This window comes from Saccopteryx bilineata, chromosome 9 (genome assembly GCF_036850765.1).
Source record: "Saccopteryx bilineata isolate mSacBil1 chromosome 9, mSacBil1_pri_phased_curated, whole genome shotgun sequence".
In the NCBI taxonomy this organism is placed as follows: Eukaryota; Metazoa; Chordata; class Mammalia; order Chiroptera; family Emballonuridae; genus Saccopteryx; species Saccopteryx bilineata.
Window position 1 is genome coordinate 22,379,302 of NC_089498.1, and position 17,311 is coordinate 22,396,612.

The 17,311-nt window shown below is 45.3% G+C and overlaps 2 protein-coding genes across 4 annotated transcripts in view; one reads left to right on the plus strand and one right to left on the minus strand.

The window, feature by feature from the left end:
* Nucleotides 1-195: 195 nt before the first annotated feature.
* TXNL4B (thioredoxin like 4B) overlaps nucleotides 196-17,311 on the plus strand; it is a 42,077-nt gene continuing 24,961 nt past the window's right edge. Inside the window, exons 1-4 of one of the 3 annotated variants that reach the window (XM_066243922.1) lie at nucleotides 198-365; nucleotides 1,855-2,034; nucleotides 4,469-4,620; nucleotides 6,647-11,752. In XM_066243922.1, the coding sequence (XP_066100019.1) occupies nucleotides 1,903-2,034; nucleotides 4,469-4,620; nucleotides 6,647-6,812 (450 nt within the window). In that variant the 5' untranslated portion in view covers nucleotides 198-365; nucleotides 1,855-1,902 and the 3' untranslated portion in view covers nucleotides 6,813-11,752. Of the gene's footprint in view, nucleotides 366-1,854; nucleotides 2,035-4,468; nucleotides 4,621-6,646; nucleotides 11,753-17,311 lie in introns of those variants that run through there. The other 2 variants (XM_066243921.1, XM_066243923.1) reach the window with 2 other exon arrangements.
* On the minus strand, nucleotides 11,903-16,460 carry LOC136313504 (haptoglobin-like). Its single transcript, XM_066243920.1, has 5 exons — nucleotides 16,310-16,460; nucleotides 15,093-15,175; nucleotides 14,690-14,791; nucleotides 13,729-13,803; nucleotides 11,903-12,834 (listed from the first exon to the last, which is right to left on the minus strand). The coding sequence occupies exons 1-5, from the start codon at nucleotides 16,312-16,314 to the stop codon at nucleotides 12,056-12,058; spliced, it is 1,044 nt and encodes a 347-aa protein (XP_066100017.1). The 5' UTR covers nucleotides 16,315-16,460; the 3' UTR covers nucleotides 11,903-12,055.

Consider the following 17,311-nt stretch of genomic DNA (forward strand, 5'->3'; position numbering starts at 1 on the left):
CCTCTGGTCTGAGAAGATAGGAGAAAAAAGAAAAATTGGTCGGTCATGTTTAATAAGGGCAGAAGTGACTCTAAGGCTTCCGGTCGTAGCGGAGTCAAATAGACCGTGACTAGAAAAACCAGTTTATTGGGTTGTTGGACCGGTTAGTCCGCCGCACCGAGCGGTTTCCGTTTCCGTTTCCGTTTTTGTCTCCGGAAGTGTGCTGCGCAGGGTCGTGTGGCAGCAGGCCTGGGTTACTTTGGTTTCGGGTCCGAGTAGCGCTTCCGACTGAAGAATGGAACCGCCAGCATCCCGACTCTGAAAAAGAGGGCAGGGTTGCTGACAGTGTTGACGTTGAACAGAGGGAGGCGACTTGTACAAGTAAAGTAAGTGTCGTCTTCTTTATGATAGACACCATTAAAAATTTACCAGTGACCCTTAAAACAACGCGGGTTCGAACCGCACGGTGTGTTTCAAGGGCCTAGTGCATTTTCCATCCACGGTTGGGTATCCGGGTAGGTCGCGGCCGACTTAAGTTACGCTGAATTCTCGGCTGCGCGGGCTGTAGGCGTTCGAACCCCTGCGTTGTTCAAGGGTCAACTATATCGACTATTTTGAAAAGATAAAGACACGCACTCCAGTGTGAATAAAACTCACCTGTCCACACGCAGAGCTAGCCACTAGTGGTGTTTAAGGGTATTCCTTCCCAGTTACTTTTCTTTATAAATAAGTACATTTGTACTATAGTTAGCTTTTGTACCAGACTATAGATATAGAGTGTGTTAACACAGTGGTCTAGACCTTTTTTAGCATGAGAAGTTTTCAGTATCTAAAATGTTCATCTCTAGCACAGTATTTAGTGACTGTACATTAGAATATTGCAGGACTGTACTATCTTTTATTTCACCAATCCTGTTATTAAATTACCATTTAAGTTCCAGTTTTGTTTTGTTTTGTTTTTTTACCCTTATAAATGGGATGAATACCCTTTGTATGTAAATCTTTGTGCATGTGCCTAATTATTTCCTGAGAATAAATTCTCAGCGCTGCAATTGGTGGTCAGAGTATTTCAGCTTTCCCTCAGTAAAAGTCTTGCTTTTCTTCATTCCAGCCGGGATTATGAATGCCTGCCCTTCATTCATACTCTCCGTTTTTGTTTAATCTTTGCCAACTTAATGTCTTTTTAAAATTTCTTTATTGATTGATTTTTAGCCAGAGAGGGAGAGAGAAAGAGAGAGATAGGAACACCAATCTGTTCCTGTATGTGCCCTGCTGCTAAAATCCCATGTTCTTAATTTCTTCTGTTACCTAAGGGTCCAGGTGCCCCCAGGGCGGCTTGCGGTATGGCCTTAGTTCCTCCTCCTGCCCAGTGTTGACCCATGGGTCCTTCGTGATATCTTCCAGGGGTGTTCTTGGGCTGGGGTTGAGGGTCATTAATTTTTTAGAAGTTCTTCACATTCTAGAGATGTAAAGTCTGGTACAAGGAAGTACCCACTCAAAATCTGGTTCCTCACAGAGAGCACGTTTGTATTTTTTAGTGAATGCATAGTAAAACTCTGAAGGATGTATGAGGAACTAATGAAAGTAGTTACCTGGTGTGTGCGGAGAATTGGGACAGTGGCACCTAGACCAGTTGAGGGAAGACAAAGGGAGGAGGGTTTTTCACTCTGTACCTTTCTGCATTGTTGCTTTTTAAACTGGTAGACTTTTTGCCACCAGATTGTGTGTTGAGTGTGTTCCTTTTACTTCTTGATACTGTTATATGAAACCCAGTTTTCCCTCTGGAAAAAAAAAACGTGCATTACCTACTCCAAAAATTAAATTTTTTTTTAAGAATGAAGTCTTATGCCCTTAATCTGCATTTAGACATTGCAGCTTTATTTCAGGACTAACAGTGAGGATTGATACTTGGATTATTTCAAGATGAGCTTTCTATTGCCCAAGCTGACCAGCAAAAAAGAAGTCGACCAGGTGATAAAGAGCACTGCAGAGAAGGTGCTGGTTCTCAGGTTTGGGAGAGACGAGGATCCTGTCTGTCTGCAACTAGATGATATTGTAAGTGAATTTTTGGTTTTTATTAAAAATCTGTACATTTTTACTTCAGCATCTGCAAAGTGCATGCAAGAGCACAGGCAGGATCTGGGATGTAGCTGGTCAGTTGTTAGTACACTTTCACTAAGAGTGAACCCCTAAATCTGTGATTGTGCTGAATCTGCCCTAGTTGTCCTTCTCCATGAGCAGCTGTCGAAGCTCCAGTTCACCAAGGCAGTGAAAGACCAGAAATGTTATGAACAAGCATTTATGAACATTATCGCTTACAACACAGGGTTTTTTGCTATTACTGTTCCCAAGAGGAGAAGTGAATGCCAGAGAGGTCAGGTGACTTCTCATAGGCACAGAACCATCAAATTGCAGAGCTGGGATTTGAACTTTGTTTTCTTTGCCTGCAAATATGCTCTATTAGTGTGCTGCTTCTATGGTGTGTGCCCGATGATAGTCCCTGACTTCACAACCCGTCTTCATAGTCTGATGAGTAGGGAGGGCAGTTTGGGACAGGATTGTATGCTTGCCTCTGTTTATTATGGAAAGAGACCTACCCCAGGACTAACACCTCTTCCACTATTTCTGTTGCTCACATCACTATGTGGATGGAGTGTATGTTTTCTCATTACCGCGATTAAATATGTGGGTGTGATGTGTCACTCTGGTGGGGGGAAGGGTCAGAGGATTATACCTTCAGCTGCAGGAGCAAGGCCTACCACTAAAGGTCAAGGCTACAGACTCTGAAGCCAACCTGCCTGAATTCACATCCAGGCCTAACTGCCCACTCGCTCTGTGACCAGGGGCAAGTTAGCTCCCTGTGCCTCGGTTTCCCTATCTATGAAATGGGGACTGTGACTGCGCTCACCTCATAGGAATGTTGTAAGGATTAAATGAATTAAAAGTGGAAAGCCTGACCAGGCGGTGGCGCAGTGGATAGAGCATTGGACTGGGACACAGAGGACCCAGGTTCGAAACCCCAAGGTCACCGGCTTGAGCATGGGCTTATCTGGTTTGAGCAAGGCTCACCAGCTTGAGTGTGGACTCACCAGCTTGAGTGCGGGGTTGCTGGCTTGAGTGTGGGATCATAGATGTGACCCCATGGTCACTGACTTGAAGCTGAAAGTCACTGGCTTGAAGCCCAAGGTGGCTGGCTTGAGTCCAGTATTGCTAGGTTGAGCAAGGGGTTACTTGCTCTGCTGTAGCTCCCACCAGACCCCAGTAAAAGCACATATGAGAAAGCAATCAATGAACAACTAAGGTGCCGCAACTAAGAATTCATGCTTCTCATCTCTCTCCCTTCCTGTCTTTCCGTATCTGTTCCTCTCTCTGTCTGTCTCTTTCACACACACACACAATGTGGAAAGCAGTTAGGACAGTTAGCATATAATAAGTGCCATGTAAGTGTTTGCTGTTTTGTTTTTTATAACTATCGTTTATGTGGGAATAAGAAGGGAAGAGGCGTGGGGGAATTCCGTTGTCTGTAGTACATGTACATATCATATTTATGACTTGTTTTTGCTTAAAGTGAACATGAATTTTATAAGTCCATAAAAAGTTTATAAAGTCTGTACAATCAAGACTAAAACAGGTGCAGTCTCCCTCCCAGGAGCATGCCCATGCCTTTCCTCCATCTCAGGTGTGCATGTCCTAAACCCTCAGGGTCCCCACAAGACTTGTAACCAGGGGAGAGTAGGCAGTGGCAGCTCGTCCCAGGCTGACCCCTGAGCCTGTCTCCAAGGCCCCTTGCCTCTGACTTCCCAGTGAGCCAAAGCAGCTCTGCCTAAGCTCTCCTATTGCTTCTTCTGACCTAAGCCATTCCTTGTTTCACTGTCCCCATCTTTCATAAACATACTTTCAAAGTAAAATTAAAAAAGAAAGTAGAGCCTGACCAGGCGGTGGCACAGTGGATAGAGCATAGGACTGGGATGTGGAGGACCCAGGTTCGAGACCCCAAGGTCGGCAGCTTGAGCGCAGGCTCATCTGGTTTGAGCAAAGCTCACCAGCTTGGACCCAAGGATGCTGGCTTGAGCAAGGGGTTACTCGGTCTGCTGTAGCCCCCCATCAAGGCACATATGAGAAAGCAATCAATGAACAACTAAGGAGCCGCAACAAAGAATTGATGTTTCTCATCTCTCTCCCTTCCCGTCTGTCTGTCCCTGTCTGTCTCTCTCTCTGACCCTGTCACAAAAAAAAAAAAAAAGAAAAAGTAGAGCAAAAATTAAATATAGAATATAGTCACACAATTTATCCAGAACCCTCTCATAACAGTACCAACAGTGATTCAGATTCTGAATACTAAGGTTACACTGTGTCTAATGTGGAACTCAAACAGGCTAAATTCTTGGCCCAAGAACTTTTTTCAAACAGAATATTTTATTAAAGCATTGTACAGAAGAAACACTAGCTACCTTTCATATTATAACCACATCTATCTCCTCATTTGCAGCTTTCTAAGACCTCTTCTGAACTGAGCAAAATGGCAGCTATATATCTGGTAGATGTGGACCAAACTCCAGTTTATACACACTATTTTGACATCAGTTATATTCCATCTACTGTGTTTTTCTTCAATGGGCAACATATGAAAGTGGATTATGGGTAAGTTACATTGACATGACGCTGTTGCTGTCCGAAAGTTTCCCTTTTAGCATTTTCCATAACTTACCTATTTGCATGCAGTGGTGGCTCGGTGAGTCTTGTATTGATGCATGTCCTCAATTGAGGCACTTTCTATTTTTTATTGTGAAACTTGGTGCAAAATGAGTGTTCTGGCATGATTGGCAAATTTTAATTTCCCACTTTAAGTGTGAAAGAATAGTACAGTCTGTGAAGCACTAACCATCCTTCAGTCTAGAAAATATAGAACTATTTTCTTAAAAATTTCCCAGGAATTTCATTCAAAATAATACATGTCATTGTTCTTAAACTTCTAGGACTAGTAGGTTGCATTTGTAAAAGCAGTACTCCTTACAGCAAAGTAAGACGTGCTTCTTTTTTGACAAGTTCCTTGTCTATTGCCAGGAAAGAAGTTATTCTTTTGTTGAAACCTGTCAGGAATAAGTAACATGAAGTCTTCTTAATGCCTCCCACTCCATCCAATCAGTACCCCAGTATTTAATATTTATTTTGAAAATATCCATAATTATTATTACTTCTTACTATGGTTGAGATATCCACTCCTCTAGATCTGTGCACCTGCTTTGTCATTTTCAGTTTGAAAATGCATAAAATATTATGTATTTTTAAGTGTTCTGAAGGTATTTATTCTCCTAGAATACAATTGATATAAGTGTTAATTCGGTGCAGTATTTTCAGAGGGCAATTTATGACATTACATACTAAACACCTTTAAAGTTGTCAATTTTTTTTAAATTTTTATTTCTAGCGGGGTGTGGGGGAGAGATATGAGGAGCATCACATTGTAGTTGTGGCACTCTTCAGTTGTTCGCTGATTGCTTCTCATACATGCCTTGACCAGGGGCTCAAACCGAACCAGGGACCCCCTTGCTCAAGCCAGGGACCTTGGGCCTAAAGCTCAAGCTTGAACCTTTGGGTTCAAGCCAGCGACCATGGGGTTGTGTCTGTGATCCCATGCTCAAGCCGGTGACCCTGCACTCAAGTCCGATGAGCCCATGCTCAAGCCAGCAACCTTAGGGTTTCTAACCTGAGACCTCAGTGTCCCAGGTCAATGCTCTATCCACTGCGCCACCACTGATCAGGCAAGATGTGTGTCAGATTTTTAACCCAGCAATTTCATTTCCAGAAATTTATCTGAATGAAAATAATCCTGAAAGTGGGCAAAATTGGCTCTATGGATACTTATCTCATCATTGTTTAGGAAGCAAAATACATAGAAGTTAAATGTCCACAAAGGGATACTAGATACCAATTTATTCTGATGTTGTAGATGTATGATTAACATCTTTGAAAAAAATACATGTTAGTTGGAAAAAAGCACATTGCAATATAGTATGTATGATATAATTTCCATTACTTGAAAAAAGACATACACATACACATATATACATACATATGATTTGAGGGCTATACACCAAAATGTGAAAATATTTTTGTCTAACAAATTTTTATAATAGACATACTTGATGTTTGAAATAGTAAAAGAAAGAAAATGAGAGAGAGAAAGAAAGGATAGGAGGGAGGGGAAGGGGAAGGAAGGGGAGGGAAGGGAAGAGAAAGAGGAAGGAAGGGAGGAAAGGAAGAAAGAAAGTTAACAGCCACTACTCAAAAATAGAATGACTAGAACTTGGAGACCATGACTGGGGCTTTGCACAGTGCCTAGCCAAACACAGAAACAAACTATGCCCACACCAGTACTCAAAGAATTCTATTTGATAATGAGTTGAGAAGTGGGTAAAATGCATTTTGAAGCTTTGCATATGACAGGGTGCCCATGCCATCCCGGTGGCCCACAGCTCGGGGTTTAATCGTCTCTCAAATGGGCCCTGTAATTGCAAATGGAAAAATCACTGTCGGGCCTTATGTCTAAAGTATCTCTCACCAGAATAAAGTAAAAGACCTACTACTCATTTTGTTTATCCTGAAGGTCTTCAGCAAGTACCGTTAATTGTTCTGAGCAAGGTTGTTTCTCTTCTGTGCTATCTAGGTCTCCAGATCACACTAAGTTTGTGGGAAGTTTCAAAACCAAACAAGACTTCATAGATTTGATTGAAGTAATTTATCGAGGAGCAATGAGGGGAAAACTTATTGTCCAAAGTCCTATTGATCCCAAGAATATTCCCAAATATGACCTTCTCTATCAAGACATTTAGCACAGTAACTACTGTTAAAGATGAAGAGAAGGCACACTCGAAACAGTATCTGAGTGCAGCTGTGCTGTTCCTCTGGAGTCCTTCGGAAGTGTGCTCAGTGCCCTGGCGGAGCAGAGGTTTGACTTGTGTGGAGAATACCTGCCCCGAGCGGAAGACCCTCCAGGATGGGATGACATGGGAAGCCCAGGTGTTTACTCCCCACAAACCTCACGGCAGTCAAGTCAACCGTGATGAGTTTCCCCACGTGATCTGTTTGACTTTTATTTATATTGTGCTTTTCTTTACCCCTTAACATAATACAAATTTGTCCTAACATCGACTACTACAATTTTAATTTAACTATGTTTATTTATACATAAGTGAAATGGAAAGAACAAAAATACTTATTTTCTACCCTATACGTGTACACACACATCCCTCCCTCACCTTCAACCTTGTCTGTTTTTTAACTCACATGTTTATATTCTTCACAGTCTCTCATCTCCAGCCCTATTATCCCAGTTTCTCTTGGAATGAATAATTCTCCACTGATAGTGGCAAGTGTGTTTATTCTGGAGCCTTTCTGACTCAGACTTTGAAAACTGCCCTGGTTTGAAAAGTTATTAGCCTTTGTGCTATTAAAATGCCCAGGAAGTGGAACTTGAACCTTTGCCATCCAGCACCCAATTTGAACTGAACAAAGAATTACAGACTCTTAGTAAGTAAGAACAGGGCTCTGTGAGAAGTCAGAATTCTACCTCCTCCTGAGACAGAAAACTACTTCAAGGGCTCATGACTAGAAAGAGATATCAGAATTGTTAGAAAGAATAGGGGCTCCCCGTGCTACATCTGATTAGGGGTTAATTTTTAAAATATACAAAGAACTAACAATTCAACACCAGAAGACAATTCAATTAAAAAATGAAGAAAGGACCTGAATAGACACATCTCTAAAGAGGACATTCAGATGGCCAGTTGACATATGAGAAGATGCTTAACATCACTAATGATCAGAGAAATGCACATTAAAACAACAATTAGATATCACCTCACACCTGTTAGAGTGACTATCATCAATAAATCAACAAACAACAAGTGTTGGCATGGATGTGGAGAAAAGGAAATCCTCGTGCACTGTTGGTGGGAATGCAGACTGGTACAGCCACTGTGGAAAACAGTATGGAGATTCCTCAAAAAATAATAATGGAACTGCCTTTTGAGCCAGCAGTCCCACTTCTGGGAATATAACCTATGAATCCTGAAACACTAATTCGAAAGAATACATGCACCCCTATGTTCATTGCAGTGTTTTTTATAATAGCCAAGATCGGAAAACAGCCTATAAGTGCCTGTCAGTAGATGAGTGGATAAAAAAGCTGTGGTACATAATGCAATACTTCATGACCATAAAATAAGTCTTACCTTTTGCGACATTATGGATTGATCTGTAGATTTACTATGCTAAGTGAACTAAGCCAGGCAGAGGAAGACAAGTACCATATGATCTCACTTTTATGTGGAATCTAGTGAACAAAATAGAAACACAGGAATGGACACACGGAACAGACTGACAGCTGTCAGGGCAGAGGGCGGGGGGATAGTGGGAACAGAATGAAAGAAGGTGAAGGGATTAGCCAAAAACACATACATAACACATAGGCACAGACAAGAATGTGGTGATAGCCAGAGGGAAAGAAGGTGGGGGGTAGGTGGAAGTGGACAAAAGCAGGGAAGTGGGGACAGAAAGAAACTGCTCGGAACAATGGGCGGGTGCCGCAGGGTGCAGATGGTGTTTTATTGAGTTGTACACTTGAAACCTTTGTAGTTTTGCAAACCAGTATCACCCCAATAAATTCAATTAAGAAAGAATAGGGCCTGCTTTCCCCTACCCTTTACAGGAGTCAATGCAAGCCATTTGAGTCATCCATTTCACAAAGATAAGGGTCTCCCAGGAAAATGTTTTCAGAATACTTGAAGATAAAAAGCCCTTTTCCTTTTTTCTTTTTAAGATTTTTATGTGGCCCTGGCTGGTTGGCTCAGTGGTAGAGCATTGGCCCGGGTTGTGGAAGTCCTGGGTTCAATTCCTGGTCAGGGCACACAGAAGCAACCATCTGCTTCTCCACCTCTAACTCTCCATCCTGCTCTCTCTCTCTCTTCCCTTCCCACAGCCATGGTTGCAATAGTTTGAGGAAGTGGAGGATGGCTCCATGGCCTTGCATCAGGTGCTTAAAATAGCTCAGTTGCCGAACAACAGGGCAGTGGCCCCAGATAGGGTGAGCATTCCCCAGTAGGGAGCTTGCTGTGTGGATCCCAGTCAGGGCACATGCAGGAGTCTCTCTCTCTGCCTCCTCACCTCTCCATTAAAAAATACATATATTGATTGATTTGAGAGAAAGGGGAAGAGGAGGAATGGGAAGCATCAACTCATAGTAGCTTCTTATATGTTCCTTGACCAGGCAAGCCTGCGGTCTTGAACCAGTGACCTCAGCATTCCAAGTCAACGCCTTATCCACTGCACCAACACAGGTCAGACAGGAAGCTCTTTTCCTAACTGAACTTTTTTCTGCTATAAGCCTTCAGTACATGGACCCGTCACCAATGTACCTTCTTGTCATACCAAAATATGGCCTCTCCTCGTGGTATAACCACCTGATGTCTTTCTCTCAGCAGAGTCTAGCCTTCACTGTGAAGTTCTCCTTACATGCATTCTCCAGATCCATTAATAATTTTCAACAGGTCAGAGCTAGTGGACCCATGAAGGACTTAGACCTATATTCTGGAATCTATGAAAGAGATAATAGCCAGTAACTGAAAAATCATATAAACACATTTTTTTAAAGCCTCTTAGGATAGTTTTACCATTTTCTTCTGGCAGTAACATAAGTACCCAGTTTTCCTGAAGAATTACCTATTTGGGGTAAGTGGCTTCTGGTCACCACTCAGGACAAATATAATGAGAAAACCTTGGGCATTTTCTCAGTTCACTTATCCTCTCAGCCCTCCTTACCTGCAGCACCTCCTGCCCAGCCCTGGGGAGGCTCCTCTCTGGTTCTCTGAGTGCTCCCTGCCATCCCCTAGTCCCGGGGCCTTCTTTCCCCTGGGCCCTCTCCTGAAACGCCCTTCCCCTTTGGGCAGGAGTACTTCCTGTTTTCCTTTATGGCTCTGGCATTGCCTCCTCTAGGAAGCCTTTGTTCCCATCCAGGAGTCATTTGTATTTACACAGCATCTAAAATGGAAGAGGGCATAAAGTATGCAGTCAATCAATACTCGTGGAATGGAAAGCAACTAAGATAAGAACAAAAGCATAAATCAGTACACTTCAGAGAAACCCTCGGGAGGAAAGAAGATTCAAGAATTTTATGCATGCAAGTTCTGAGTTTTTGCTGGTGTCTGAGCGCTTAAAACACATCAAATACTGTGTGATTTAGGTTGTGAGGGACAGAACATCCAGCTAACAGTAACAGGCACTGATGGTGTCATTTTTTCATAGACGTCTGGAGGGAGGCAGGTCTAGAGTGAACTCAATAGCTCAATGACATTATCAGAGACTCAGGTCAGCGTGTTCATTCTTCATTCCTGTGCTGGTGGCCTCGTGGTCCTAAGGTGACTGCTGCAGTACCGTGCATCATGACCACCATCAAAGCAGGGGGAGGGGAGAAGATAGGTTGTGATGAAAGGGCTTGTCTCATTCCTGGAGTGGCTCTCTCCTTTCATCAGGAAGGACAGATGGCCCAGCAGCCTTCCCTCTGTGTCACATTCCTCAGCACCAGGTTGCATGAAATCAGCCTGCAGACCAGGCTGGGAAGGGAAGCCCCTGGCAAGGAGGATGGGTTGGTTGCAGTGACCACGCGGCCCTGCACGGAACTGGGCTTCTGTTGGCAGTAAAGTCAGTGGTTGCCAACAGGTCACATGCTGCCTGGCCCGCTTTCCTCCCACTCTGCATCGATCTCATTCTAGAAAACCCATACCAATAACCTCCATGAGCTTTGAGAGGAGCAGTAATTTGCCCAAGTGGTGGCAGGTTGTGCCAGGGGAACCAGGAAAAGCAAGAATTCTTCAAAGTTATTAAAATAGGCAAATTCAGCCCTGGCCAATTGGCTCAGCAGTAGAGCATCGGCCGGCATGTGGAAGTCCCAGGTTCGATTCCCAGCCAGGGCACACAAGAGAAGCGCCCATCTGCTTCTCTACCCTTCCCCTTCTTTTTCTCTGCCTCTCTCTTCCCCTCCCGCAGCCAAGACTCCTTTGGAGCAAAGTTGGCCCAGACGCTGAGGACAGCCTCCGCCTCAGGTGCTAGAATGGCTCCGGTTGCAACAGAGCAACGCCCCAGAGGGGCAGAGCATCACCCCCTGGTGGGCATGCCGGGTGGATCCCCATTGGGCGCATGTGGGTGTCGGTCTGTGGCCCCTTGCTTCTCACTTCAGAAAAATACAAAAAAAAATTTTTTTAATGGGCAAATTCCATGATGACTAACCTGTTATTGAGTCCCAGAATGTTACTACTGGCAGGGACTTTAAAGACTGGCTTAAGCCCCTCCTGGAAAGACCAGGGAACGGATGAGCAAGGAACATAAGGCACTTGGCACATTTATGGCCAGGCTCTGATTTGGACCCAGCAAGTCCAGAGAGCCTGCCTTTATGCCCTATTACTTTGTTTTCTGCGATGCTGGTGTGCTGGACCACAAATGTCTATGTCAAAACACTTGTTTTCATCCTACTTTGATCTAGCATCTTCCTCACCAGACCTGCACCCTTTGTCCTCACTCACTTTGAAGAGGCAAAGGAAGCAGGGAAAAGAGCTCAGGATTTGTGTTCAGGCAGATGTAGGTTCAAGGTTCGGCTTCACTACCTGACAGCTGTGTAACCTTAAGCAAATCACTTCGCTTCTCTGAGTCTGTTCCCTTATGTGTAAAACTGGGATAATGATGACTTTTCTGAGTCCTGCCTCAGTAGGCACTCAATGAGTCAGACCCCCACAGTGGGACAGACTTAGGGATCCCCAGTTGACCTGGGGTGTTTCTGCCACACTCCCAGTAGACTCTGCCACTTGGCTGCTGCTGTACCATAAAGGAGAAGGTAAAAAAGGCCCAAGGCTACAAACAAAAAGCTCAGAAATCAGTCAGAAGCAAGTTCTTTATTGATTGTCTCAGCCCTGCAGCACTGAGCCCCTCAGTTTCACACTAGGCTTTCTCCCCTCCGCTCCCATCCCATTTTCCCTCTTCTGGAGTGAAATCTAGCTTTCAGGCAAAGGCTTCCAGCCCGCTTGTATTAGTTGTCGGCCACAGTTTTCCGAACCCAGTCCAGAATGGAGGTCACCTTCACATACACACCATACTCGGCCACGCTGCAGCTCTTGTCGAAGCTCAGGATCCCAGCGGCATACCAGGTCTCGTCATCTGTGTCGTACACAGCAAAGGCACTGCCAGCATCCCCATAGCAGGTGTCTTCCTGGTACTTGCTCATGCCAGCACAGAAGGTATGCTCGTTCAGTATGGGCTGCACCCCTACGGGGCTCTTTGGCTTCTTCTTCTCGGGCACTAAGCTCTCTTCATAGTGCTGTACACAGCTGTCCTGGTCAGCCACAGGCAACATGACGTACTTCAGTAGCTCAGTAAAATTAAAGTTGGAATTTCGCCCCCAGCCAGCTACATAACCTATACGTTTCACTTGAGCATAATCTTTGGAAGGCAAGCAAATGGGCATTACTTTCTCACCAACGGGCACCTTCTGTTTGAGTTTGATGAGCCCGATGTCAACCTGGAGGTGGTCAGGGTGGAGAACCACCTTCTCAATCTCCACAGGCTGATTTTTCCCCACAAAGAGTCTTAAAGTAGGGGCGATGTCTTCTGCTTTTGCATCATCTTTATGACCCAGGAAGAGATTTTTAGCTGTAGTCAGCAGCCATTGTTCATTGATCAGCGTGGCCCCGGAGGTGAGATTATGGTGTGAAACCATCTTAGCCTGCCAGGGGAAGCTGTCTTTGGCATCCACCGACCCACCCAGGATCCGCTGCACCTGGTCCACTGGGTTCTTGGGCTTTCCGCACACTGTCAAGGAGAGCAAGGAAATCATGAGAATCTCCCAGTCTGGGAGGAGCGGTAAAGCTTTGGCTGTCATTGCTGTCTAAATATTATCATTGTACATTCTTCAGAGCCAGCGATATTTCCCTTTGTCCTTAACATCTGTCCTCTCATTTCCAATGCTCGCATTCAGTTGTTCTCATCGCTGAGGCAGAGTTCTATGTCTTGCTTTCCTAACTCACAAAAGGAACACTGAGAATTTGAAACCCTGACTGATGAACTATATGTTTATTTAAACAATTTATTACAACAAGGACATGTCCACAATTCCTTGAAATTCACTGGAAGGGCGAGGAGCTATACTAACTCATTCTCTCTGAATAAAGAAAGATCAATAGCAGCATTGGCTACAACTCAGATTATGTAGCTACTGCAGTTAATACAAGGCAGGTTAGCTGTTCCGCACCACTGGGAGCAGAAGAGGGTAGGCAAAATCCTCTTGTTCCAAGAGGGAAAAGGAGAGAGCAATAGCTCTTCCTAACAGCAAGAAATAGAAGTCCCAGTCCATCTCCAGCCTTCTGTTGTACTTCCGTGGATAAGGTTTAGCTATGTCTTCCCTTGACTTTTTCTTCCTGAAACTGGCTTTACCCTTGACCTTGGGCTCTCTGGACAGGCTGTCTGTACACAGTGGATTCAGTCAATGCCATGCAGGCCCACATGAACAAGATGCATCGCCTAACTGCTCAATTCTCTGCGGCCATTTGTGGTTCTGCCTGGTTTCTGGTTTTGCCTTTTGTGTGCTCAGTAGAAGCCACACAGGAGGGAGATGTGTCTCCAGGACATTCTGACCAAGATACCTGCCCAAGCACTGGGCTCTCAGCATCTGTCCTTGGTCTGCTTCCCAGGCCCCTGGGCTCCTACCTGCTTCACATTCGGGAAGCTTCTCTCCAGTGACATCATTTGTCCACTTCTTCTCACTGTTTAAGGTGTACACTCCTGAAACAAAATGGAAAAAAAATAATGAGCCAAAAGAGAAAGTGAATCTGGACCTCTTGTAGGGAGAGGAGGTATTTAAAGAGAAGGACTAGAGAAGGGGAAGGTCAGAAAAGGGCAGGGCGAGGGGAGGAAGGGAGGAGCCACCAGGGAGACCCAGCAGGACAGAATTGTGACCATGGTGATCATGGTGACATAATACAGAGTAGGAATCAGGGTTCAAATCCTGACTCTACCTCTTACAGGCTACCCGATATTGGGCAAGTTAGCTCTCTGTGCCTCAGTTTCCTCATCAGCAAATAATAATATTTCTGTAGAGGGATGTTGTGAGGACTAAGTGAGCGATAAAGAACTTCGGACAGTGCAGGAACACAGTACCTCCTAAAGGAAGGGCCACCAAGTGTCATCACCATCGCTTGTTCTCTGCCACTTCCTTGGTGCATGCAGATCTCACTCTGAGATGGGTAGGCTACATGGCATCGCCTCCCCTTAGCAAAAGGCAGGCTCCAGGCTGAGCAAAGTTCATTTGCCCAAAGGTAACAGAACCCTTATTAGAACCTGCATCTCACCTGGCCTGTGGTGGCACAGTGGATAAAGCATCCACCTGGAATGCTGAGGTCACCAGTTCAAAACTCTGGGCTTACCCAGTCAAGGCACAAACAACAGCAATCAATGAACAACTAAAGTGAAGCAACTATGAGTTGATATGTCTTGCTCTACCTCCCCACTCCTCTCTCCTCTCTCTGTAAAATCAGTCAACAAAATGTTTTTAAATAAAGAATCTACATCTGGCTGCAAGGATAGCACATGAATTTTCTAGCCATCCTCCCCCCCCCTCCATTTATCATGGGAACGCCGGGAGGGGAGGCAGGGACACCTGTGCTCCTACCATCTCCTTCCGTGCGCAGTCGGTAGTAGTTACTACAGCGATAGCGAACCAAGTGCTCCACGTGGCCATTTGCAATCACAGTGGGCTTTGGACAACTGTCATCTGCAAAGAAAAATGCGAAGAGGAGGTTAGCATTCAGAAATTGCTCCCAGAGACTCCTGAAAAGTCAGGTGAAAGGAAGCTGCTCTGCACGTCAACCTCCCTCCACCCCGGATGGGAGCCCAGGGGTGGGCCGTCTTCCCTGATTTCTGTCTGGCTCTCCCATGTTCTTCAGAGTATTGAAAGACCAGAGATGAGGATGAGAAGAGGGGCCTGGGTCTTTCTGGGGAGAGTGCGCAGATCTGATAGGGTCGGACACAGCAGTGCTGGGAGGTACCGCTCCTGCCCAAACCCAGATACCTACCTGCATTATCTGTGCTCTCGCTGCCAGTGTCCACTGCAAAAAGCTGCCCGCAGAGCAGCAGGGCGACAACAGCTCCCAGGGCGCTGCAGAGAGAAGACGGGAAGGATGCAAAGCTGCCCCCCTGCTTTGCACACACACGTCTCCCATCGGGCCGCCAGGAAAGAAGAGCGATTCAGAAGCGCTGGGACCCACCAAACACATTACAGCTTCCAGTACACCCAGGTCCAGCAAGCTCTGTGCGGCTGGGAATGCCACATAAACTGCGGAGAGGGACCCCCAAGACAGAAAGGCTTGCAGTGTGTGGCCTCGGTTTCTGGCGGCGTTCAGGAAACCTTACACTAGTAGTAACACATGCGCTCTCGAGCAAAGAGAAACTCCCCTTGGGCACCCCTCAGTACTGGGCTACAAGGACACTGCTTATAAAACGTGCGACAGTTGAAGACGGGAATGTGGGGATGAAGGCCGGTCTCTACTTTCAAATTTTTCCTTAAGGAGAGGTTTTTTAAATATTTTATTTAAAATACTTGTATGGTTATTTTTCTAATTTTATGATAATTTGCCTTCAAGAAATGGTATATCAAACCCCAAAGTGCCAGAGGCTCCTGGGAAGAGAACCAGCCTCCGAGAGCACGGCCGGACGTGGGCGTCAGTGTAGGTGCCACACCAACCAGGGGACCGTCTCCCCACACGGGCCAGCTACTCAGAGGTCGCTGCGTTACGCTCCTAGTCTTGCTACTTCGACAACTCAAAAAATCTTTTCATTTTGATAAAAAATCAAAGTGTCTTAATTGTATCACCCAAATATGTCACTATTGGTCTCTCATTATACATTTTTAAGAAGAAAAAAAATCTGCTAATAAATATATTTAAAATACCAGGAAGCCTACCATGGGAGCTGCTGTCATCTCCTACAGAGATGAAAACGTCACAACCTCAAGGGGAGAAAAGATATCCCGTAGAGTAAGTCATGGCTCCCGGGAAGGATAGCGGTGCCTGCACGCATCCTCTCTGCTGGATGCAGAAAGGCAGAGAATCTAACACACTCTACCCTTTCTGTCACTGGGATGAGCGATTTGCCCTATTTTTTTTGTCAGATTTTTCTTCTGTCCTGTAGACTTCTGCCTCTGAGCTGTCATGTAGAGAAAAGATGTATACAAAGGGGGATAAGAGAATGAACCAGAGAAAGGGAGGGACAGTGGGCAGAGCTGCGGACTCACCTCATCTTCGGCTGGTCCTGCCTCGGGAAGAGCAGTGCTCTGGGCTGCGCTGCGAACACTTTTATCCCTGTGCTGTCTTACCCCACCCCCTCGCAATGTTGTAACTCCTGTGTCTACACAACTTTGGCCTTGCTAAGGTCACTGGCATTTTCCGGTAACAAAGCCACAAACACCCCTGTTAAGAGTCGAGCTCTTGCTTCACACTTGAGTTTTGCCTGGTGTTCTTTTACAAACCCCAAAGAAACCTGGCCACATCATGACCCCAGGTAGCTGCCAAAGGGTTTCCCGAAATCAGCCCCTGCAGGGCTCGGGGAGGAACCACCAATCTGTATCTCTTTGTTTTGGAGGGCATTCAGCATGGAAAATAAAACCTTTCTTGGGGTTGTGTCAAACCTATTACAGACACTCCTGCAACCCGGCTGAGGTGGGGCTCTAAAAAGGCACTTTCTCTTCATAGCCATTTCCCCTGTCCTGTGTTGACATCTCCCGATTGCTTAATAGCCCTCCAACCTGAAATCAGTAAAATGTATCTTCTCTGATTGCTCTTTGCAATAAATTACCCCAAAATGGTTAAAGCTATAGTGTAGACTGGCACATACCATATTCAATGGCAGTAGTTCCTATGGTTTATTTGGGGGGGGGGGGTCTTTGTTTTGTTTTTGTGACAGAGACAGAGAGAGGGATAGATAGAGACAGACAGGAATGGAGAGAGATAAGAAGCATCTTTTTTGTGGGCACCTTAATTGTTTATTGATTGCTTTTTCATATGTGCCTTGACGGGGAGCTATAGCAGACCGAGTAACCCCTTGCTCAAGCCAGCGACCTTGGGTCCAAGCTGGTGAACTTTTGCTCAAACCAGATGAGCGCGCACTCAAGCTGGCGACCTCAGGGTCTCGAACCTGGGTCCTCCGCATCCCAGTTCGATGCTCTATCCACTGCGCACCACCTGGTCAGGCAGTAGTTCCTACAGTTTTATAGTACAGTAATTAATCCAAATAGGCA

Coding starts and splice junctions, on each gene's coding strand:
- LOC136313504 (XM_066243920.1), bottom strand. Junction 13,804..14,689: donor ACTGCGCACGGAAGGAGATG/GTAGGAGCACAG, acceptor ATTTTGTTTCAG/GAGTGTACACCTTAAACAGT. Junction 12,835..13,728: donor GCTTCCCGAATGTGAAGCAG/GTAGGAGCCCAG, acceptor TCTCCTTGACAG/TGTGCGGAAAGCCCAAGAAC.